The 24835-nt window shown below is 37.3% G+C and overlaps 1 protein-coding gene across 2 annotated transcripts in view; it reads left to right on the top strand.

Moving 5' to 3' along the window:
• Positions 1 to 24105, top strand: part of EVI5 (ecotropic viral integration site 5) — a 169179-nt gene extending 145074 nt beyond the window's left edge. For both annotated transcript variants that reach the window (XM_037500545.2, XM_054691519.1), the window contains one exon: positions 20311 to 24105. In XM_037500545.2, the coding sequence (XP_037356442.1) occupies positions 20311 to 20622 (312 nt within the window). In that variant the 3' untranslated portion in view covers positions 20623 to 24105. The remainder of the gene's footprint in view (positions 1 to 20310) is intronic.
• The last annotated feature ends 730 nt before the right edge of the window (positions 24106 to 24835 follow it).

Below are 24835 nucleotides of genomic sequence, written 5' to 3'. Positions count from 1 at the left end.
AATCTCCACACAGCTTTCCATAGGTTGGACTGGTTTGCACTCCCACCAGAAATGCTGGAGAGTTCCTTTTTCTCCACATTCTCGCCAACATTTGTTGTTGCTAGTTTTTTTAATACGTGCAATTCTCACTGGTGTGAGATAAGACCCTAAATTTTTAAATTCTGAGGCCTCTGCTTGTGTATGCTTGAGCTGTAGATTTAATTAAATATCTAAGGAAATTTTTTTTAATGCTTAATATCAATAATTCTTTTATTAAACTATAAAAATAAGGAAATTTAAAAATCACATGACAGACTATCATTTTGTACTGTTAGAATCTTTTTATCCTGGCCCTTACATTTTTTCAGCTTAAAATTAGTTAATAAAGTCACTTAAACGCAAAAAATGTTTAGATTTTGAAGACTCATTGAGCATTGGCATTTGTCTAGGAGTTTAAACCAGATTATTAAAGTTAGAACAGAACTTAGTCTTTGGTTCTATATTTATTGGCAGCTTTTTTCTTTTCATTCCAAACTTTGTGGCATTTTTTTTTTTGGATACTTAACTCTGTACTGACTCTTCAGTCTTTATTTCCTTTAAAATCTTACAAAGATCTAATTATATTACCTAGTTTACAGAGTGGAATAGAATTCACGTTCTTACAAACTGCATTGACAGCAACAGTCTACCTCTGGAAGCAGAAATAAAACCAAAAATAGTATTTTTATTTACACTGATGGCTGCTGATAATTAAATTTTAATTTTAGAATTATTTAGAAAAACTTCAATACTGCAGTTATACGTTCACGTGTTTTAAAAATGAAAGTCTTAGGTTTCACAGCATGACAGCTTTATTATAAAAGAAGTTATTGCCTTAAATGTGTTCATTCTCTAGTTAGAGCAACATGAAACACCATGCAGGGGCCTCCCTGGTGGCACAAGGGGTTCAGCGTCAGCAGTATGAAGCTGTCCGTGACTACTGCAGCACGAGTTCAATCCCTGACCAGGGAGGTGACCCACATGGTGCAGCAGACCTCTCCTGTCTCGCCTGCTGCTCCCCTCCGCAGTGTATTTCTTTTTTTTTTTTTTTTTTTATTTTAAAGATTTATTTATTTATTTATTTATACAAGCACTGGGTACAGTCAGAAGCGCGGGAGGGTGAGAGAATTCACCAGAGCCAGAGCGGGGAGCAGAGCAGGCAGAAGGACCAAGGTACACTGCTGAGGGGAGCAGCGGGCGGCAGGAGAGGTCTGCGCGCCATGCGGGACCCTCCTCCGGTGGCCGGGGAGCAGCCGGGGATCGAACCGGTGCCGCAGAGGCTGCGGGCAGCTTCGCAACCCAGCGCTCAACCGCTGCGCCACCGGGGAGGCCCTCCGCAGTGTATTTCAGTCAATCCACCTGTTCTGTTCCCCACTCTGTCTCCGGTGAATCCTCTCACCCGCTGCACCTCTGACCTATACCCTAGCTTTTGTATGCATAAATAAATAGATCCTAAAAAAAAAAAAAAAAACCGCCATGCAGGCGCTCACACAAGTAAATGCGTGTTTCTGCTGCTCAGAAGTCCTGAGTAGATAACAAGAGGCCACATTTGTACTCATGAAAATTTCTTTAAGTCTCATGAATTAAATGTTTAGCAGCACTGTTTTTTAACTTTAAAACCACCATCTATGGGGAAAAAATTATTCTTAATGACTTCTTTAAATTAGTGTTATTACTCCTGTTCCTCTGTATGTCCCATTTTATCTTAAGCAAGTTTATCTTATTTGAAGTCATCAGATTAAAACATTACTCTACAGTATAAAGTATTTTATATCTGAAATAACATTAGCATGCGAAGACTTTCATACATTTGTTTTAAACCAGACATGTTCTGAAAGCTTATCTAGTTTTTCACTTGGTAAATGAGGAAGCCGAGGGCCCAGAGTTATGGGACTTGCCCAGGGTTACACAGCTTGTTGGTAGCAGAGAGGGAACTAATGCCCAAGCACTCTGACTTCTGATCTCCTCTCTCCCACTGCCCTACCACAGCCCTGCCCAGCCGTTTAACATCAGGTATCAAATATGGTAAGGGTTCCTTGTTTGTTTAATTGAATTAAAATGAAGTATTTCTCTCAGATGAGAATCCAAGCCTGTTAATAGAAATCTGTTTCCACCTGGTATTCATTACTCTTATTACAGCAGCAGATTTAGAATTTCTCTTCCCTCTGAGACTGGTAAATTGGTCTGAATTAACTCTTTAAATTCTTCATTTTCCAGGATCCTGTTAAAATTTAAACTTTTTAAAAAAGATTTATTTATTTATGCATATAAGAACTGGGGCTAGGCCAGAGGTGCGGGGTGTGAGAGGATCCTCCAGAGACAGAGTGGGGAGCAGAACAAACAGATCTACTGAAATACACTGCCAAGGAAAGCAGCGGATGAGACAGGAGCAGTCTGCTGTGCCCTACATGGCTCAGTTCCCTGGCTGGGAATCGAACTCATGGCACAGTGGCTGGTGTTAGCATGGAAGTGCTGACATTTTAACCACTGCGCCACCAGGGAGGCCCTAAAATTTTAAATACTAGATAATTTTCTGAAAATAGAAGCAACAGAGTTTATTCTAGCCAAATTTGACGTTTCCAGAAACACAAAACTAGATAAAAGTAGTCAACCCTATTTCATATATATCGATTATCTAAGAAATGCAGAGTTTATCCAGGGACATAAATTAGCTTAGCTGTTCAACATATTCTGCTTCAAGTTTATTATTAAATGGCAATCAAACTTCTGATAGTTGTTCCTACAATATTTTTTTTTCAATATCCAGGGTTATGTAGCATTCCAGTCATTCTTTGCCTCCATAACAGAATATATAATGTACCATATTCAAAGAAAAATTGTAATGAATCTCACACAGGATACCCTATTTTTATTCAACACTTCTAGCCCCCCTTTCAGTTTTATGTTATATTTATAAAAAGAGGGTATCCTAGCCAATTATATGCATCTGTGTATCCTTTTCTCACTATAGGTAAAAACAAAAATATTTTTAATTTTTTTTTTTTAAGATTTATTTCATTTTATACAAGAGCTGGGGTACAAGCCAGAGGTGCAGGAGCTGGGGTATAGGCCAGAGACAGAGTGGGGAGCAGAACAGGCAAATGGACTGAAAGCACTGCTGAAGGGAGCAGCGGGCGAGACAGGAGAGGTCTGCTGCACCATGTCGGGTATCTCCCTGGCTGGCCGGGAATTGAACCCACACTGCAGAGGCTGAGAACAGCTTCACAGCGTGCGCTCAACCGCTGCACCACCGGGGAGGCCCAATATTTTTAAATTTGTTAATGAAAATATATGTTTCTAATGATGATAATTTTCATTAAGGAACCAGAGTTAAATCATGGTCAAGAAATAGAACCAGTCAGAATTATAAAGTCAGACTCCGGTGTTAAACTGTGTCAGAAGGTATTTTTTTCTGATATTGCACTACGGGAAGCATAATATAGTCTTAACTCTTGAGGCATTTGCAGTCTGAAGGGAAAAAGTAGAACAATCAGTTTGATAAAGTCTACATGGCTGGTTTGATCATGAGTACTTAATTCAGAAATGAGAGATAGCAGCATTAATTTATTTTAGTTAATGATTGTTACACTCTCCCTGATGCTCAGAGGCAAGCAAACTGCAAATTCCTTAATGGCAAAGATTGTTTGTCAGGTTCAGCTTTGTAGTTCTTAGAGTCTGATACAATACTGACATAGTACTGTGAATTCAGGGAATCAGTCAGTTCTCTTGGTATTCAAATTATCTTAAATTTGACTAGTGGGGACTCTTTCCAGCTAGCTCCAATATCTTTCTTTTCTACAACTAGATTAGTCTTTGAGCACATCTGTGTTTCAGGGACTAGGCGGCAAGTTTTAAAATAATATTTTATATAAGATCACCTTATCTGTATTTTCAAGTGTACAGTAGTGAAACATTTATTTTTATCCATAAATTGCTTAATAAGTGGTCCCAACAATTACTCTATGACAATTAGATTAGAAACATAAGTCATAAAAAGGCATATCAAAGGAAACTGGATGTCATATACCACTTGGGTTATAGAAATAAAGGTATGTGGTAGTAGAGCATTTTTTAAAGGAAATGGAGCTAACTATTGTGACTATAGTGACAGGTTTTGCAGTTATTTGTGGCAGTTTTAAGCAGATTTAATTCAGTAAAGGTGAAGAGACTTCTTCCTTTCAACATTCCCATGAAGATACCATCTAATAGCATCTTCTCAAATTGTAGGTAAATAAGATATAAAAACCTAAAACCATTTCCTTAATATGTATAGTACCATTTAGCATGACTGCAGTATTAAATACATTGTAGACATTTAGAGTGAGCCTAATAAGCTGTACTTGAAGTTGATATGAGCAACCAACATGAGTGATGGTTTTCAAATCCAGTGAACTTACTCATGTACTCAGGTTTCAAGACTTGAGTGTTCATTTTTTTAATTTATTGAAAACTTGATTATACCTGTTCTTCATCTAACTCACTTTCTCCTTTCATTGTCATGCCAGAATTTGTAAATAAATCATAAAATGGAGAAGAGGGGCAAAAGTTGATATCCATACTATTTGTCAGTTTCTTAAAACAGTTTTGGATTTTTGTTTTTAACAAACGAGAACTTTATTGTTTACTGGCAAGTCCTGAGCTACTCTTCAGAACATTCAGTCCAATTAACAGTTGTGTCCAGCTCCTGGAGGCTGTTCTTAAGTGGAAGGAAATAATAAGAGGTATTTTCAATGTCAGGACCCATCAGTTCCCAGATTACAGAATAGATGTGCTCAGGAGCTTCCACATGGCCACTGCAATGGCCCAAACTGTACCTGGTTTCCTAAAGCCAGCAGAAGTGGAAGTCAGCAGTGGATGCTTGATCAGTGACCCAGGGAGTTCCCCAAGGGAAAAGCAGCCCTTGGCAACTGTCAGGAGCCCCTTTTGTTCTCAGCCTAGGATTCAGCCAGCCCTGAGCAGCTGAGGGGAATATCCTAAAGAGCCCAGTGGTGTGGAAAGGTGAGCCGTGGCATGCTTCCATTGCCAGCCACTTGGAAACCAGAGACACTAACCACTTGGGGGTATCCTGTCATGGCTCGCTTGCCAGAAATTGTCTGGACTCAAAGGAAATTGTCCCATACCCCCTGGATTCTTGTAGGCTGGCAAATAATTAAATAAACATCACAGATTGATAAGAGAAAAAGCTAAAAAGATGCTTAATAATAACATGTATATACCTCTTGTATACACGGGAGAGATGAGCATGACTGAGTGACTCGAGTTTGGTCTTTTTCTTTTTTTTTAAAGATTTATTTATTTATACATACAAGAACTGGAGTACAGGCCAGAGGTGTGGGGAGGGTGAGAGGATTCACCAGAGATAGAGTAGGGAACAAAACAGGCAGATCGACTGAAATACACTGCTGAGGGGAGCAACGGGTGAGTCAGGATAGGTCTGCTGCGCCATGAGGGTAGCTCCCTGGCCAGGGATCAAACTTGGCGCTGCGGTGGCTGTAGTGAGCTTCATAGGCTGTGTCTTAACCCTGTGAGCCACCAGGGAGGCCCCTGTTTGGTCTTTTTCTAATTTGATTAGTTTTGTTTCTAGATTATGGGTGCTTGTTCTCCATCTTACTACAGGTGTTTGAAATATTATCACCTTTAGAACAGTGGAGTTGGAGTCAGGAGTTACACTAAATAACCTTGGTGACATATATCTGAAGAGGTGTGAACTTATATCTCTGAATTATATACAGTGTTGTATATCAACATTACCTCAATAAAAAATAACACAATTTTTAAAAATAATAATGACTTTAAAAAAAAATCAGACTGTTAGGGAGAAGCAGTCAGTAAGGGTAGTACTGTGATAAGCCGCATATCACCATGGTCTAGAAAAGTCAAAAAGTTCAGGTGTGGGGCTGCTTTAATCTGTATTGAAAGAGAAATAGAACATAGCTAGGAAAGGGAGATGAAAGGGTATTATAGGCAGAGGCTGTCATATGCAAAGGCTTGGAAGCAAGAGAAGAACTCAAAGGAAGACCAAGAAAGAATCCTTTGAAGTAGAAGGGAGAATCAGTAGAGAGAGACACCTATGAAGTGAGCTCTGTGATCATTTTCTCCTGATCATTTTGTTTTTAGTATACAGTACCAAAAACAGCATTCACGGAGACTGATCTGGTAGCTGAAGGAAAAGCTTGCTTAATCAAACAAGAAGAAATTATAAAATACAATCTTCTTCCTTAATTATATTTTGAATTATATTCCTTTTAAGACCTGGATCCAAACTGCATTTCAGGACCAATTGGGATGTTTTCCATTTAATTTAGATATTCTTTTGCTATTATTCACCAAGCTACCCAGTACTTTACACCTGACTATTGTTGTTTTCATTGAAGCAACAATACTGTATATGATTTAGAGGTATAGGATCACACCCTCCAGGTGTTTTTAGTTCTAAATATTCTTAAATATAAAAGTCAGGATTTTTTTAACTATGCCAAGATTTTGAAATATGACCAGTCATTTTTATCTTTTTAAAGGTGACTCAATTTTAAAATTCTGCTTTTTAAAAAAGAAACAGTGACAGTATTGCAGTTTTTCAAACTAGAAATATTTGTAAAAGTGTTCCACAAGTTTACTAAGTATAAACTAAAGGAGAACTGATATAAAAGATGAATAGCTAACTCTCAGATTTACAAAAACTAAAAAATTTTAATTGTGGTTGGAAGTCTTTAGTACAGTAAATCATGTGCTTTCCATGGTCTGTATCTCACAGATGCAGTTGGGCATGCGATAATCAGATTTTCACTGCCCACAAGCTGTACAGCTGAAAATGTCATACCAATAATACGTGTCAAAAGCTTAGTGCTGCTTTGCTGTCTGTCTGATTTAGGTTGTTGTGGTGAGTCTTAGGAACCTGTGATATGATAAGATAGCATTCATGAGGTCATGTGGTTTGCAAGGGCCCAATCTTAACTAAGCAGCCTGTGAGCACCTCAGAATGAGGAAGAGAGGGATATAACTTTGTTTTTTCAAAAGGTTGTTTAGTGGCAGTGACAAAATACTGTGGCTATATGACTCTGTGTATATTACGTATTTTTAAAATTATTTTTCCATCAGAAGTTAGTTTTAGTTTCTGAAAAACCGAATACTACAAATACATTCCTCTCCTTTTACTTAGTACTTCAGTCTAAAGCATTAAACCTTTCATTGCAAATGTTTTCTGCCTGTTTAAAATAAAACTGGAGAATGTAAACCACCCCTTTTCTTTGAGGTAAAGACTGGATGTTGGAGAGTAACATTGCTGGTGAATTTTTTAGTCAGTTAAATTACCTACATTTCCAAAATGGAAAATTATTTACTTTTAGTCTGGCAAAATGTCCTTTGGAAACATACCCACAAAATGGCTTTCTGGCGTGTGTGTGTGTGTGTGTGTGTGTGTGTGTGTGTGTGTTTGTATAATATATATGATATATACTATATATGTGTTATATGTATCAGCTTTGAGATATAATTCATATACAATACAATTTATTCGTTTGAAGTATACAATTCAGTGGTTTTTAGTATATTCACAGAGTTGTGCAGCCATCACCACAATTGATTTTATTTTATTTTTTTTAATAGAGGCATGTTTTATTTATTTATTTGTTTGTTTTGTTTGTTTGTTTGTTTTGTTTATACATGCACTGGGTACAGTCAGAAGTGCGGGAGGGTGAGAGAATTCACCAGAGCCAGAGCAGGGAGCAGAACAGGCAGAGGGACCGAAGTACACTGCTGAGGGAAGCAGCGGGTGGCAGGAGAGGTCTGCGCGCCATGTGAGACCCTCCTCCGGTGGCCAGGAGCAGCCGGGGATCGAACTGGTGCCGCAGAGGCCACGGGCAGCTTCGCAACCCAGCGCTCAACCGCTGCGCCACGGGGGAGGCCCCCACAATTGATTTTAAAGAGTTTTTATCACTCCAAAAAGTAATCCCATTCCCATTAACAGTCACTCCTCATTCACTTAAATGGAATTCTACAGTACGTGGTCATCTGTGACTGGTTTCTTTCACTTAGTCTGATGTTTGCAAGGCTTCATCTATGTTGTAACATGTATCAGTACTTCATTCCTTTTTGTTGCTTGATAATATTTCATCCTTTTATCTGAAAAGAGACTTGTATCTAGTCTGGCTTGTTGTCACTCTTTGGTTGTCATAAATTATGCTTCTGTGAGCACTCATATGTAGGTTTCTTTGAGTGCATATGTGTTCATTTGTCTTGAGTACAATGCTGAGTAGTGGAATTGCTGGTTCATATGGTAAATCTATGTGTAGCCATTTGAGGAACTTAGATAATATTTTCCAGAGCAACTACACCATTTTATATTCCTGCCAGCTGTGTGTGAAAGCTCCAGTTTCTCCACATCCTTGCCAGTACTTGTTATTATCTCTCTTTTTTCTTATAACCACCTCAATCAAAGCAAATGTCATCCAAGAAAATTTGTACTCTCCTGATGGCTAATGATATTGGGGATCTTTTCATGAGCTTATTGGCCATTCATATGTCTTTTAGAGAAATAACAACTCAGATCTTTTGCCCATTTCATCACTGGGTCATCTGTCTTTTTGTAACTGAGTTGAGAGTTTCCTTTATATATTCTAGATACAAGTCTCTTTTCAGATAAATGATTTGAAATTTGGTCAAATGACTGAATGGATTGGTTTAACTCCAGAGAAGAGTAATTTCTTTTAACAGAATTCAAATAGAAAAGAAGTACTTCCTTTTTGTGAGGATGTTTTGCTAAAGGTTTGAATTTTTTTAATGCTTCAACTCAGGGTTAAATCAGATGAAATGTAGTGGTGCTTTGATGTAGCCTTAAAAGTTCAGAGTGAAACAAGTGTGAAGTGATTTATTTCCTGTAATTGGTCATAAATTTACATAGAACCTCATATATTCCTCACCTCATCACCACTGACATTACAGCGTACATTCTAAATAATGTTAATGGTTTCAATTTTATCAAGATGTGTCAGCTGCCAGGAAAAGGACAATAGCAGTTTCATTTTGTTTGCCCCAGAATAGTGGATAAATCTAAGTATGTGCTATAGAAAGACTGAAGAGTTCTTTGTAAATGACTTTTCTTTCTTTCCCATCTCCCCCTTCCTAGTAACAAGTGTACTATATGTAAAGTTTCTTTAATTCAAAACTTTCCTTTCTACCCTTTTCACTTATTAATGTGGGTGCATCTTTTCTATTTGCTTCTAGAAATATAAGTTTTAACTATAACACTTTGTACATTTAACATAGACTCTATAACTTTATTTTCTGTAGTCTTAATGATTAACTTAAAGCCAAAAACATTTCAACTATCTGTTTTTTATTAGTTCAATAAAATTTCTGAATATTTTAACTTAGGCTGACTTTTAAGTACCATAGGTCTGAATTTTAGCTCTTGACTATGAATGTAATGATCAAAAAGTCATGACCTCCAATTGTTCGCTTTTATTGGTTTCCTGTTCTGATTCACTGGAAATCTTTTGGTTTGTGTGCTTGTTGCTAGTTTTAATTTTCGTCATGTATGATTAGGTTTTTCAAGAAGCTGATAATTGAAAATTGATTTAGCATATCATTTCCAACCTATCTTTATTTTAAATATTGAAAACTAGTTAAAACTATTCTTTAACAAATCCAACAAAATTACTGAACAAACCTTGGGGGGAAAACAGATAAAAAGCCTTTAAAATCTAGAAACACCAATCTATGTGATTATTGAACATTTTGTGTATCTTGTCATATAAACTACAAGGTTATATTAAATTGTATATATGTATATATTGTACATGATTTGCAGGAATGTTACATTTAGCTTTCAAAACTATAGCTTTGTGTTTTACAAATAGGAGCTTTTATAATCTGATATGACTCAGTCTTGGAAACTTACTGCAACTGTTTTGCAGTTCACTTGGTGTATCACATGACTCACTTCAATGGTTTAAACCCTGTCTAGTAGTGATCAAAGTTCATTTGGTTAGGGGTTTTTTTGGTGTGTGGATGACTTTTTTCCACTTTGTTGTGGATTGATTGTCTTTCAAAATACTCAATGCAGTCCTTCTTATTCTTTTGAATCTCAGAAAGTGGTAGTTACCTCCACAATTCAACCTCCAATCAGACACATGGGAAACATGTTTTAACTTGAAATAATATATATGGGAACATTTTTAATTATTAAGCATCATACAGACATAGGGTTTATTACTAATGTCATTACCTATACACCTTAAAATTGAGGAAGGATAACTCTGTTGTATCTTTAAAATTGACTGTAAAATTCACCCTTAATTTTCAAGTTACCAGTGTTCTCTAATGTGCTGAACGTTAGCATATATTACAGAACATACTATATCTTCTGTCCACATGAATGCGGCCCGGGTGATCCCATTTCCTTCGTTCATGTTTTTCTTATTAAGTTATATTTAAAGGCTACAAATCTCAAACACTGACAGTTCTCTGATTTACAAAAAGAAAAACTTATCTTAACCTTTAGTGGTTTAGCTAATGAAATAGACTATTGAAAAAAAATTTTTTAATACTTCTGTATCCTTAATGATTAGGAAGCCCTTTAGGGCTTCAGATATTCCTCCCTATAGATTCTCCCTCCTTTAATTTGTATGTGAAATAACTGATAGTTTTTAATATTCCTTCTTAGTGCTTGAATTTTTACTATCATGCTGTTAGAAACTGCTGTTTCCTGTCAAAACCTACATTCATCAGACTATGAACATGACAGTTTCCTGTTTTCTTATTAACTATACTGCATTTCATGCTTTATTCTTCATAAGTTATATAATATCTTTTATCACTTTCCTTTTGTGATCACTAACTGCTTTCATAGGTCAGCATTGTTTAACATGTTCAGAGAAAATTTAATCTCTGTTGAAAGTGAGAGGTTAAGATTTTTTTTTAGTTGCAATGGGAATAGCAGAATGTCTTAAGTATTATTTAAATTATACATGTTTTTACTTTTTCTTCCCCCTCTGTCTCTTAATGCATAACATGATGAAGCAGTCCACACCAGGTAAGCAACAGTGCATTATTTGGGTCTTGTATATTAGCACTTCCCTCTGTCTGCTAATTAATTTTCTCATTTAGCATTTTAAAGATAGGAGGAGGACTTTTTCGAGAATCCTGTCATCTTTCCAGTTTGGACCCCACTGACAAAAAAGTGAACTACTCTTAGACATGCCAAAGTAGATGAATCCCACAGACATAATGTTGAGTAACAGGAGTCAGGGACAAAGAAGTACATAGTACATGAGCTATATTAAGTCCAAGAGCAGGTAATAACTAATCTGTGGTGCAAATGCAGAATAGTGGCTACCTTTGGAGGAACGTGGAGTAGTCATTGAGAGAAGAGAGGACACAGGGTGCCTCCTGGAGTACTGGAAACATTCTTTTTATGGATCTGCGTGATAGTTACATGGGTTTATACATATGTAAAACTTTATCAGTGTATACACTTTAAAACTGTTTGCCTTTCAGTGCTTTGTCTTACTTTATTAAAAAAAAAACGAACCTAAACATTGCTTAGAAACAAACATTCTCTCAAAAATTTCTTAGGCAGTTTTGACATTATAACACTGTGACCATAGAGGGATACCACAGAAAGCTAACCTTTCTTAATACATACTTTATTTTGGGCAACAGTGTTAGGTTTACAAAAAAACCTGATTATATAGGGCAGAGTTCCCATGTACTCCCCTTAACACCTTCCTCCAGTTTCCCCCTATTAACATCTTCTGTGGGTGTTACGTATAAGTTACAACTGATGAGCAAATATTGACACTTTATTAACTAAAGTCCATGTTTACATTAGGGTTCATTCCTTGTGTTGTCTTCTCTTTGAGTTTTTATAAATGTATAATGATGTGTTACATTTTCATACAGAAAAATTGCACTGTTCAGTAATCCCATATGTGCCACTTACTCATATCTTTGTTCCCTTTCCATTGGTCTATTTATTATAATTTTGCCTTTTCCAAAATGTCATTGAGTTGGAGTCTTTCTGATTGACTTCTTCGGCTTAGCAATATATACATTCAAAGTTCCTCCATGTCACTTTCCCTAACCCCAACATGCTTCAGAAACCTAATGTTAAACTTAATATGTAACCTCATACCTCCCCTGTTCTCTCTTGTCTCCATACTTTGAACACGTACCTCTTCCAATAGGACTTTTCAGATGTGTGACACAATCATTCAGAGAGAAACCAGGACCCTACTCAGAGAGAGAGAAAACTCCTGAACTTCCATGGAGCTAGTCTTCAAGACCTGTCAAAGTAGAACTTTTCTACTGACTGTTACGAACTAATTATAGGAAATGTTTTTTAATTTTGTTGATGTATAATTATACGTATTATTAGTTTCAAGTGTACAACATAATCTGATATTTGTAAATATTGAGAAGGGATAACAACAATAAATCTGGTTAATGTCTGTCCCCATACATAGTTACAAAACAATTTTTTTATAATGAGAATTTTGAAGATCTTCTTTCTTAGCAACTTTCACATATGCAATACAGCGTTAATTACTATAGTTGTATTGCTGTATATTACATCCCCATGACTAATTTATTTTATAACTGAAAATTTGTATTTTTTGGCCAGGATCCCTAACCCATTTCAACCAACCCTTACCCCCTGCCTCTGGAAATCAACAATCTATTTTATGAGCTTGTGGGTTTTTTCTTTGATTTGAATGTATTTTTTAGATTCTACATATAAATGGAATCATAAGGTGTCTTTATCCTTCTGACTTAATTCTCTTAGCATAATCCCCTCCAGTTCTATCTGTGTTGTTGCAAATGCTAAGAGTTTATCTTTTCCTACAGATGAGTATTATTTTTATGGCTGACTAGTAAGCCAGTTATACACTGGTATGCACACACGTACATACTTCTTTTTTATCCATCCGTCTGTCTGTGACACTTAGGTTGTTTCCATATCTTGACTATTGTAAATAATGCTGCATTGAACATGGGGGTACATATATCTTTTCAAATTACTGGGGTGTTTTTTCACATTCTTCTGATAAACACTTGTAAGTGGTAATCCTGGATCATGTAATAGGTCTAATTTTAATTGTTTGAGGAAATTTCCTACTATTTTCCATAGTGACTAATAGCAATTTATATTCCCAACAATGTACATGGGTTCCTGTTTTCCACATCCTCACTACCAATTTGCTTTTTCTTGTCTTTGGTAATAGTCATTCCAGTAGGTGTGAGGTGATATCTCATGGTTTTGATTTGCACTTGAGTTATTACTGATGCCGAGCATCTTTTCATGTGCATATTGGCCATCTGTATGTCTTCTGTGGAAATGTCTGTTCAGATCCTCTGCCCATTTGTTTTTTTAAGATTGATTGATTGATTGATTGATATAAGCACTGGGTACAGTCAGAAGCACGGGAGGGTGAGAGAATTCACCAGAGCCAGAGCGGAGAATAGAACAGGCAGACCAATGAAATACACTGCTGAGGGGAGCAGAGGATGTGACAGGAGAGGTCTGCGCACCATGTGGGACCCTCGCTGGCGACCAGGGATTGAAACAGCACTGCAGAGGCTGCGGGCAGCTTCGCAGCCCAGCGCTCAACCACTGCGCCACCAGGGAAGGCCCTGCCCATTTTTTTAATTGGCTTGTTTGGGTTTTGCTATTGACCTATATGAGTTCTTTATTTTGTATGTTAACCTGTATCACATATGATGTGCAAATATTTTCTCCCATCTAATCGGTTGCTTTTTTCATTTTGTTGATGGTTTCCTTTACTGTGCACAAACTTTTTAATTTGATGTAGTCCAGTTTGTTTATTTTTGCTTTGTTGCCTTTACTTTTAGTGTCAGATACCAAAAATAATTGGCAAGACCGATATCAAGTAGCCTACGACCTGTGTTTTCGTCTAAGAGTTCTATGGTTTCAGTTCTTATGTTTAAGTCTTTAAGCCATTTTGAGTTAATTTCAGTTTTTTAAAGATTTATTTATTTATGCATACAAGAGCTAGGGGTGCAGGCTGAGGTACGGGGGCAGGGGTGGGTGGTGAGAGGATTTACCAGAGACAAAGCAGGGAACAGAACAGGCAGACTGACTGAAATACACTGCTGAGGGGAGCAGCAGGCAAGACAGTAGAGGTCTGCTGCTAGCTTCCTGGCCCAGACTGAACTCGTGCTGCAGTAGCTGCAGATAGCTTCATAGTGCTAAGACTTAACCCCTTGTGCCACCAGGGAGGCCCTATTTTGAGTTAAATTCATTCTTTTGGCTATGACTGTCCAGTCTTCCCAGCACCATATACTGAGAAGATTGTCCTTTCCCCATTTTATATTCTTGGCTCCTTTATTGTAAATTAATTGACCTAATTGACCATATTTGGTCAAATAATGGTCAAATATATGTGAACCATATATTTCTTAGTCTACATTCTCCTCCACTAATCGATGTATCCATTTGTATGCCAATACCAAACTGTTTTGATTTCTATTGTTATGTAATACAGTTTGAAATCAGGAGGTTGATACCACCAGTTTCATACTTCTTTCTCAAGATTGCTTTGACTAGTCAGGGTCTTTGTGATTCCACACAAATTATAGGATTGTTTCTTCTGTTTCTGTGAGAACTGCTATTGGAATTTTGATAGGGATTGTGTTGAATCTTTAGATTTCTTTGGATATGGGGGATGATTTTTATTTTTCATTTTTTTTAAGATTTATTTATTTATTTATACAAACACTGGGTACAGTTAGAAACACGGGAGGGTGAGAGAATTCACCAGAGCGGGGAACAGAACAGGCAGACTGACAAAATACACTGCTGAGGGGAGCAGAGGGCGTGGCAGGAGAGGTCTGTTGCACCACGTGGGACCCTCGCTGGCGGCTAAGGATCGAACCACCGCTGCAGAGGCTGCGGGCAGCTTCGCAGCCCAGTGCTCAACCTCTGCGCCACCAGGGGAGGGCCATGGGGGATGTTTTTTAAACTATTGACTGTAGTACCTAATCATTTTTAATACATGAAATTACAAACAAAAGTTTAAAAGGACATTGTATAAACCAACCTTATCTTGACAAGAAATATCGAATATGTTAAGAGGAATTTTCTCAGCAGCAATGCATCAGTACCAGTTCTGAATTGATTCTACTTGTTATAACAAAATACCGCCACACTCCCTCCCCCACATATACACACTCACCCATGTGTGACTGTCATGTGACTGGTAAGTTGTATTAAGAAGTAATTTAAAAAAAAAAAAAAAGAAAGAATTTTTCTTCAAGGCCTATAAGAACCATATTCCTAAGAGTAAACATGTTATTCCTTAAAAGAAATAATATACAACCTGGATATGAAACGAATCCTCAGAATAAAATTTGAACTTGAAGGTTAATATCAGATAGTAGAAAGGAAAAGAAGCCCCCCAACTCTGTTTTGTACATGCGCATATTCTCTTGCTTGGATATAATCTGAAATATTGAGATGCCTAAAATCAGAAATGATGTCCCTCAGTGATGGATCTCATGAATCACTGGCCCGTGGGACCTAGGATTGAATCTATAAGTGAAGGTATCTGTAAACCCAAAATATAGGTCACACCTTTAAAAATATTACTAGCCTCTTGGCCCTTCGCATTTTGATTTGCTTTTTTTCCCTAGTTGAGTTTTCCCTTATTCACAATATTTAAGCCTTATTTTTCCTGGTCTGCACGTAGGCCTTTGTAATTTTGAAAATGGCAGTAACCTGTGTGATGATGGCAATGATAAACTAACAAGAAAACCCTAGGTACAAATTAATTTACCCTCAACAGAGTTTCTTAATGTAATCTTAATATAGTCAATTTCTAAATATTATCCATTTTGAGCAATATTTCACAAAATGTGATTTCTGGATCACCCCCTTCGGAATCTGTACTTATTTATAATACAGATCCCTGAGCCCCACATGCTGGATACAGATGTCTGAGAGTTGGACCCAGATATAGGGTCTTACATTCCTCGACCCTGTCCTTAGGCCAGGAGAAAACTTCAGGAAAAGACATTTAAACAGACTGCCACCACATGATAGTTGGCCCAGAACAGCTTAGTTGTACTACTACTGAAAGGTGGTGTCCATTTGTATATATGCCAAATAGTCACAGGCAAATGTTCATACTTTGGAAGCATTTTTGTCTGGAATAATTAAGAGTTTAGTTTTATTATATATTTTATTTTATATATATATATATATTTTTTTTAGAGGCATGTTTTTATTTATTTGTTTGTTTGTTCGTTCGTTTTGTTTATACATGCACTGGGTACAGTCAGAAGCACGGGAGGGTGAGAGAATTCACCAGAGCCAGAGCGGGGAGCAGAGCAGGCAGAAAGACCAAAGTACACTGCTGAGGGGAGCAGCAGGTGGCAGGAGAGGTCTGCGCGCCATGTGGGACCCTCTTTCGGTGGCCGGGGAGCAGCCGGGGATCAAACCGGCGCCGCAGAGGTCGCCGGCAGATTTGCAACCCAGCGCTCAACCGCTGCGCCACCGGGGAGGCCCCAAGAGTTTAGTTTTAGATAAATCAGCTCCTTTCTGGCTGAATCTGATTTGATATAAACAGAAGGCCTACCACAGTGATTCTCAAACAGTATATCAAAATTTCTTGAGATATTATTTTTAAAAAAACAACCTAAATTCTGTATTGTCACTCTCAGGATTTTTATTTCTTCTGTGGGAGGAGGGATCAGTTCTACATTTTTAATAGGCATCCATTGTTGTCCTGATGTCCATGATCAGTAGAACACATTTTGAGATATGTTCATCTAAGTTTTTTTAAATAAAGATTTATTTTTATTTATGCATACAAGAACTGGTGTGTAGGCCAGAGGTGCAGGGGGTGAGAGGATTCACCAGAGACAGAGTGGGGAGCCGAACAGGTGGATCTACAGAAACACAATGCTGAGGGGAGCAGCAGGGAGACAGTTGAGGTCTGCTGTGCCATGTGGGTCAACTCTCTGGCCGGGGATTGAACTCATGCTGCAGTGGCTGGAGATAGCTTGATAGTGCTGAGACTTAACCCCTTATGCCGCTAGGGAGGCCCCTTAAAGTCTGTTTTGAAAGATATTGTAGCCTCTGAAAATGTTTGATATTGGTGAGAATTAACTACTCCCACACATCCTTGTTTACTGGGGTGTAATGAAGATGAGAGCTATACATATGGGTGTTTACACACCAGTGGTCACAAAATATTTCATATAGCCAGTAAATTCTTGAAGTTCTGACTCTGCCCTTTTAAGTATACTGTCAATTTGCATGAAAGATGTATTCAAAGTAGAAGCAATGATACTTTAGAGGTGGCTCCTGTTACCTTTATGATTAGCACCAGGCAACTAGACATTCTGAACCAGAGATACTCAAAATGTAGTCTCTGAGGCCAGCAGCATCTGTTTCACCTCGAAACTTGCCACAAATGCAAATTTTCGGCCCCATATAAAACCTGCTGAACCAGAAAACCTCTGAGACTGGGGTCTAGCAGTCTGTGTTTTAGTGAGACTTCCTGGAGATTTGAAGCTCCCTAAAGTTTAAGAATCTCTACTGGTGCCTTCCTGCAGAAAAAGGTCATAACTTCATCTGGTTCTTAGTCTCTTCACATTTTAGCCAATCCACATATCAAACTCATGCTGCAGTGCTTGCTTCATAGTGCTGATGCTTAACCCCTTGCGCCACCAGGGAGGCCCTAAGTTTGATGCTGATAATATCCATAAAGATTTTTGTGGAAGGGTTGGGTTGAAAGTTTAATTGTCTGCTTTTTGTTGTTATTTAAACATGATTATTAGTTCCCCAAAGCCTAGTAATGAGGATGAGCAGTACAGCTCTTAGATCCAGGCAACCAAGACTTCGCAGTTTAGAGCGCCCAGCTCTGGTCTTCTAACCAAACCCCTCTTCACAGCATGAGGAGCCCCAGAGGACATCCCCACCTGAGGTTCAGCACCTTCTAGACTACCTCTGGGTACCCAGTACCTTGAAATTCCTTACCCCATGACTTACTATCAGGACCTATGTACACCTCTCCCCTCTCAGAAACACTGTGCACACTCCTAGGTCCAAACTAAGGGACAGCTTCAGTTATTCCAGCGAGTACCTTCCCTTCACCATTCTCTTCTCATAATGCCTTTGCTATTCTCTATTGGCAGTTCTCAAATAAAGAAGCATAAATTGCATCTCCTTTGACATTGAGGAATTGACCTCCCCCCTCAATCTAGAGTAGCTTTATATAATGTTTGAGGTCCTTATTACATCTGATATGAGGCTGTAGTGTTGAATTTGCAATCAAGATTGTTTAGAGCAAAGGAAAGCCACAGCTTTCCAGTCGGGAAGCTATGGTTCCTCTTCCCTATTCCTCTATAATAGCCAGTAAGAAGGAAGACACATGTTCCATATTATTTCTTCCAAAAGGTCTGGGGGTGGGGGGAGGGAAAGAAAGGAAAAGATTAACTGACTTAATTTAACACTTGATGCTATAAATCATGTGTTGCAATGTGGTGATAGGATGTTGCATCAGAACGTGGCCGTTGTAGGGATGCAGGGGATATCACAACTGTGGGGAGGTCTTTGTGGTGGGTGCTCTGTGCCCTTTACCTAAAAATTCGGCTCCAGTTTAAATCCCTTCTGTTCTGCCAAGAAGGAAGGTGTTATTTAAATTCCGTTGTACTTTGTTGTACATTTTCTTCTCTTGCTTCCTGGTACAGGAATTTCTTTATGGGTGAAGGTTTGCCAGGCAGACATTGTTCTGAGTCTCAGCATCTCCCTTTTCCCCAAGCAGGGAAGTGCTGAGGTTTCTTCACTCTTCTCTGGTTTTGGAAGTCTGCAGGGAAAGCTAAGAGGTGTTATGGGCAAGGCTGTAATATCTTTTCTCTGAGTACCGTTAATTTTGAAAGTGCTTGTAATATTTCCTGAATATTTCGTGTTGCCTTTATCTCAAGATTTAGAAGAGAGTAAGTAATCAGGAATTTGTCCCTAAGAAAGAAAAGAGAAGGTTCATGGTCATGATAAGGGTAGGAGACGTGGAATATATTTCAGCAGAATTCTTGATAGTCAAGGTAGATTTGGGTAGTTTTCATTGTTTTAGGTTTTTTTTTTTTAACTTCTGCTTTGTTGTGGGGGAAAAGTAATAGTTTTTAAGAGAAATTAAGCAAGTGGCAATAGCAAAATTAAATGTTGTATTTAAAACATGAACTCTTGAGGCCAGGGCTGTTGTCTCAATTATATGGTGGTAGTGGTGGTTGTATATCCACCATGGTGGGTGTGGGGACTTGCAGGAATGCAGGCAAAAAAATAAAGTACCAGTTTGAAAAGAAATCCCTTTCAACTCTAATAAAACTGGATTTGCACATTGTAGTTTAGATGTGAGAAAACAGTGGATTTTTCAGCAGTGAACTCTAGGGTTAATCAGACTGGCCCATCCAGTGGCAGGTAGCATTAGATCTCCATAGCCATGCTCAGAGAGGGGGCCTTGTAAAACCCCAGGGGCAGAGAAACAAAGCCTGGTTCCCAAAAATGGAGAGAGAAGGAAAATATCTGATCAGTACATGCTCTTCCTCGCTCCTTCCCCTGATGAGAGAATCGCTCTTTCTCCCTGGGGAAGAAATGAGGAGAAGGCAACAACTTACACACTGCTGGCACCCACAAAGGAAATAGCAGTAATGGGAGAAAGCATTCCTGCCTGAGTGATAGTGGCATGGCTGTCTTTAGGATAATACAATAGGTGGACACTCATAGCAAGGCTTTATGGTTTATAATCATCATTCTCAGAATTACAGAGACACGCTCCCAAAAGTGTGCGTAATACTTCAGGGTATTGTCTTAAAATCCCTGTCTTTTACAGGTGAACTGATAGGAGGTCTGGGATTTACCTCAGAATGATCCGGGACAGGAGGTTTAATGGAACAGGATTGTCTATGATGTGTTGTTGAAATTATATGAAGAGTAGGTGGATTCATCATCTTCTTTCCAGTATAGCGGAGGTTCAGTTTGACTATAAACAGTGCTGTTAGCTATGTGTGCTCAGCAGGTTACTTTACCTAAGTCTCCATTTCCTGATCTGTAAAATGAGGGTAATAAAACTACCACATAGTAGGAAGGACTATTGTCATAATTCAGTTAATATAAGAAGTTATATGTCCATTGCAGAGGTGGACTCAGTTGGTAGTTACTGTTATGTCTATAAATGGGAAAAGGTCAAAGTATCTCTTCCTTGAATATGAAATGTATGCTTTCTTAGTATATTTCCCCAATTGAATATATTAACTTGGATTTTGTTTTGACAGCTCAGGTGCCTAAAAGGCCAGAGGAGCTTCTCAGGCCAACCCTCTTTTGATGGAATCCACATCGTCAACCATTTAATAGGAGATGACGAATCATTGCATTCCTCTGATGAAGATTTTATAGATCATTCCTTACAGGAAAGTAGTGTTGGCTTTCCTTTGCACAGAAAATCTGGCTCAATGACTTTGGACCCCACTGTGGCAGATGGTAGTGAGAGCGAAACAGAAGACAGTGTGCTGGCGACCAGAGAGCATGATCGAGCGGCGCAAAAGGATCGGCACCCTAGAAAAGAGTCTTATTCAACCACTGTCTGACCATCACTGTGACCTAGAGTGTGGACTTTTTTAAGGGATTGGTTAGCATATGACTAAGGGTTTTTGGAACATTATCTGTTTCATATGTAAATATATATAGATATATATAGATATATATATATTTTACAATCTTATCTGCCTTTTTATCTTTGCCAAATCTTCACCACTGACTTGCCATTGCCATAAAGTAGACTGGGAATATGGTTAATGGGAAAAATAAGAATCTAACAGTATTACCTAATATTAATGTTTCTTGTTTATAAAATGCAGTTATATATGTAGGAACCATTTTGAAGTTCAGAACTATGGAAAATTGGATTTTTTTCAGACAAGCTGTTCTTGTGCAATATTTTCTGCTCGGTGAACAAATTGTATATTTGTTTATCAATTTGTTTTCAGGGCAGCTGTCTACACACATGACCAAGAGATAGATCTAACTTTATCTTGTTTTTTCTTTTGTATCGGCAATTTTTTTTCCTATTAAAATTACTGTAGGCCACTGAAAGTTCCCAAGCTAATAGTCTATTTCCTTATAATTTTATGAATGTAAATGAATAGTTACCTGTCTTGAGAGTTTTAAGTTTTGTTTTAACGTCTAACTTTATGTGCATCTGATGCTTCCATTTGTTGCCTACCTGCAGAGTAGTAGGTTAACTACACATATGTAGTTTTTGTACATATTTATAAAGCTGCATCATGCATCTTTAAACATCATTTTATATGGAGAAATGTCATGTTGCAAAATGACTGCCCTTCAGCATTCTAACAGGACTTCTGTAAATAATAGGCTAAAAGAAAATTGAAAATAAAACCAAACACTAATATTTTAATAGCTCTAGTATTTTGCTTAGTATTCAACACTAGCTGATTCATAATTTAACTGATGCTTGTTCAGAAACACTATTGGTGAAATATTTTTCTTCATGTGATATAGCTAATAAATTTTTCATAATTAAAGAGGTTATGTTATAGCACATATTACTTAGTGCTAATATTCTACTTAATATAATTTAGGCAGTAGACTGAGATCCAAGATATACTATTATATCTGCAAGTAATCTGTGAACATTATCTTCAGATTCTCTAGTTACTAATCTATACATAAAGCCATTAAGAATTCTTGCCTACCAATTCTTCCTTTTTTATCAAATCTAGATTTTCTTAGAAAACGGAATGCTTGTGATTGATAAATTGGAGGAAACACCCAAATCATACTTACACTTTGAAAAGACAAGAATGTGGTGTTTGGATGCTTTTATTCTCATTTTCATCAGAGGGTAATATGAAGGTGGAATTCAGTTTACAGAGAGGTACAGTTTTGCACAATATGTTGCATGCAGAAAAAAATCTGTATAATGGAATTGAGTGGAAGAAACAAAAACAGTTTTGTCTCAAACCAGGAGTTAAGCCTATGGTACAGCGTGGACTAGGCTTTTCTAAGAAACTCTTTGTAGTTATTTGCTTGACAAACAAAAATGAAAACATGCATGCAACAGGTTAATTTACCAGTGGTCACAAGCTAGCAGAACCAAGATTTTAATCCAGATCTTTCTGACACCAAAGCATTTGAAAAGGTTCAATTAATAAATTTCTCAATCTCTTACTCTTCTAACAATTGATGTGATTTAAATGAATTTTATTTAAGTAAATTTTATTTAAATGTTTCCTGAATGTATTTGTAGATATGTATCTATATAATCAATATTTATAAGCTCTACATAGCTTATGAGTATAGATACTACCCCTAGAATTATCTGATTAGTACTTTTGAGATTCTCTTTTAGGGTTCATTACTGTCAGCCTAGAGGCTATTTTTTTTTCCCCCTAGAGGCTATTGATGCCCAAATGAAATGAGATCATTCATGGCCACATAAATTACTTTGACACCCCCCCATCAGATATCTGAATGATTCAGGGGTTAGCAATTATAGCTCTTGAGCCAATTCCAGCCAACCTACTACCTGTTTTCACGTGATCCACAACTTAAGCATGATTGTTACATTTTTTTCACAGTTGGGGCAAGGAATCAAAAGAATCACATTTAGTGTCACATGAAAATCATGAAATTCAAATTTCAGTCTCAGTAAAGTTTTAGTGGAGCATACCCATGCTTATCCATTTACATACTGTATGCAGTTGCTTTTGTACTACAGTGGCAGAATTGAGTAGTTGGTATAGGACTATACAATTGCATAACCTAAAATATCTACTGTCTAACATTTTAGAGAAAAAGTTTGCTGACCCTTGATTTCAGTGCTCCTAAAATATTGGTTTACTTACTCAGTTTGTCTCAGTAGAAAATTGAACCATTTACATTTGCAGTTAAGCTACAGTGGTTTGGAAACCTAAAATTTCCTGGTGGATCTTATACTCAGAACTATTCCAAATGGAAAGTATGCCAACTATTTTATATCATAAAGTCTTTGATGTCGTAGACAAATTTGGAAAGAAAATGTACCTTTGGAAATGGGGAAAAATTCCAGAATCCCAGCTCTGTTCTTTAAAGCATGCATTATTGACTTTTATGGTGTGCTTTGTTGAGTCAATGTTTTAAAATAAGTCTTTAAAATAAGAACATCTTTCTAGAGAATTTCCCAATGACTATCTCTAGCTAGGAATTAAGTGTTACAACAATTATGGTAAGTAACCCTTAATCTTTTGATACTCTTATAATTTGAACAGTGAAAAACTAGAAACAACAATCTTCACATTTAAGATCTTTGATTCAAATACTCCTTCGAAACATTCCTGGAAAATAGATAAGATATAATTTTACACAATTTCTACCGATTTTATTGATATTCAACACTCAATGTTTAATGACAAACTGAGAAATCAGGTCCCAACTAACTGGCCAGTTATTTTGGAAGAAAAAAACAACTTTTCTTAGTGTAGAACATGATGCAGCTTGTAACTCTCCAGATAGTGCCTTTGATTGAAAACAAGGGTAGGCCTTTGTAATTATTTTATTTTTGACATCAGAAGAAATGACTTGGCTCCTCATTCCCCTTTATCTTCTACATAGTGCACTATAATTTTCAGATTTAAGGTAAATCTGAAAGTAAAGCCTTTTACAGTCAGCGTGATTATTGTGTAGTGCCAGGTATCGACAGCTAACATTTCATGAGATCAGTGATTTACTTTATTAAAATGATGAGCTTGAGCCTGAAAGTTGTTGCTGCTCTCATTAAAACAGTACTTTTTTTTTTAATTTTAATTCCTTTTACTGAAATTAAAATTTCTGTTCAACAGTGGAGTAAATGATATTTGTAATTCAAGTTTTCACACATATCCATTGATCTACCTATCCCTTCTTTTCACTCCAAATAAGAGATGATAAAATAATACATTACATATACTATAGAGATGCAAAATTATAATGTATTTTCATTTTACTGTTGGAATTTCTTATTGTAACATTGTATCATAACCTGACATGTTTACTTGTGCCTTTGCTTTGAACAATTAAAGTTTTCCATTTTATAAGAATTTCTGCTTTCTTAAACTATTCAACTTAAAATGGGAGAGGGTCTCCCTGGTGGCGCAGAGGTGTTAAAGACAGTGCTATCAAGCTATCACCAGCCACTGCAGCATGAGTTTGATCTCCAGCTAGCCAGGGAGCAGCCCATGCGGCAAAGCTGACCTCTCCTGCCTCACCTGCTGCTCCCCTCAGCAGTGTATTTCAGTAGATCTGCCTGTTCTGCTGCCCACTCTCTCTGGTAAGTCCTCTCACCCCCTCCACACCTCTGGCTTACACCCCAGTTCTTGTATGCATAAATAAATAAATCTTTTTTAAACATAGGTAAATAAAAGGGGAGAGACACCAAAATATTGTTTAAAAGTGCTTGACCTAACATCAGGTAAATACCCATTAGTGACATTTGTGGTCCATGGGTACAAGGGTCAAATCTATCTGATCTGCCCACGTATAATTAGTGCCAACCGGGCAGCCTGGCCCATGGTATTTTTCGACTTAATGAAAGCCCAGATACCTAGATTTGTTATTCATTAAGGAACATCCTTGTGTTTTTGAAAATATTAATCATACTATTTTCATCTCACATTCTATTGTAGATGATTAAATTAGCAACTAATTTGATAAATGTATTCAAATATATCATTTGAATATGCAGATAGATGCTCTTGTGAAAAGAAAGTTATGCCTCTGCATCTTTATTACAATGTTAATATTTATTTCAGAAGCAATAGTTCA

The sequence above is a fragment of the Talpa occidentalis genome, unplaced genomic scaffold (genome assembly GCF_014898055.3).
Source record: "Talpa occidentalis isolate TD23 unplaced genomic scaffold, MPIMG_talOcc4v2.1 talOcc4.9, whole genome shotgun sequence".
Lineage (NCBI taxonomy): Eukaryota > Metazoa > Chordata > Mammalia > Eulipotyphla > Talpidae > Talpa > Talpa occidentalis.
This window is presented reverse-complemented; position numbering and strand designations above follow the sequence as displayed.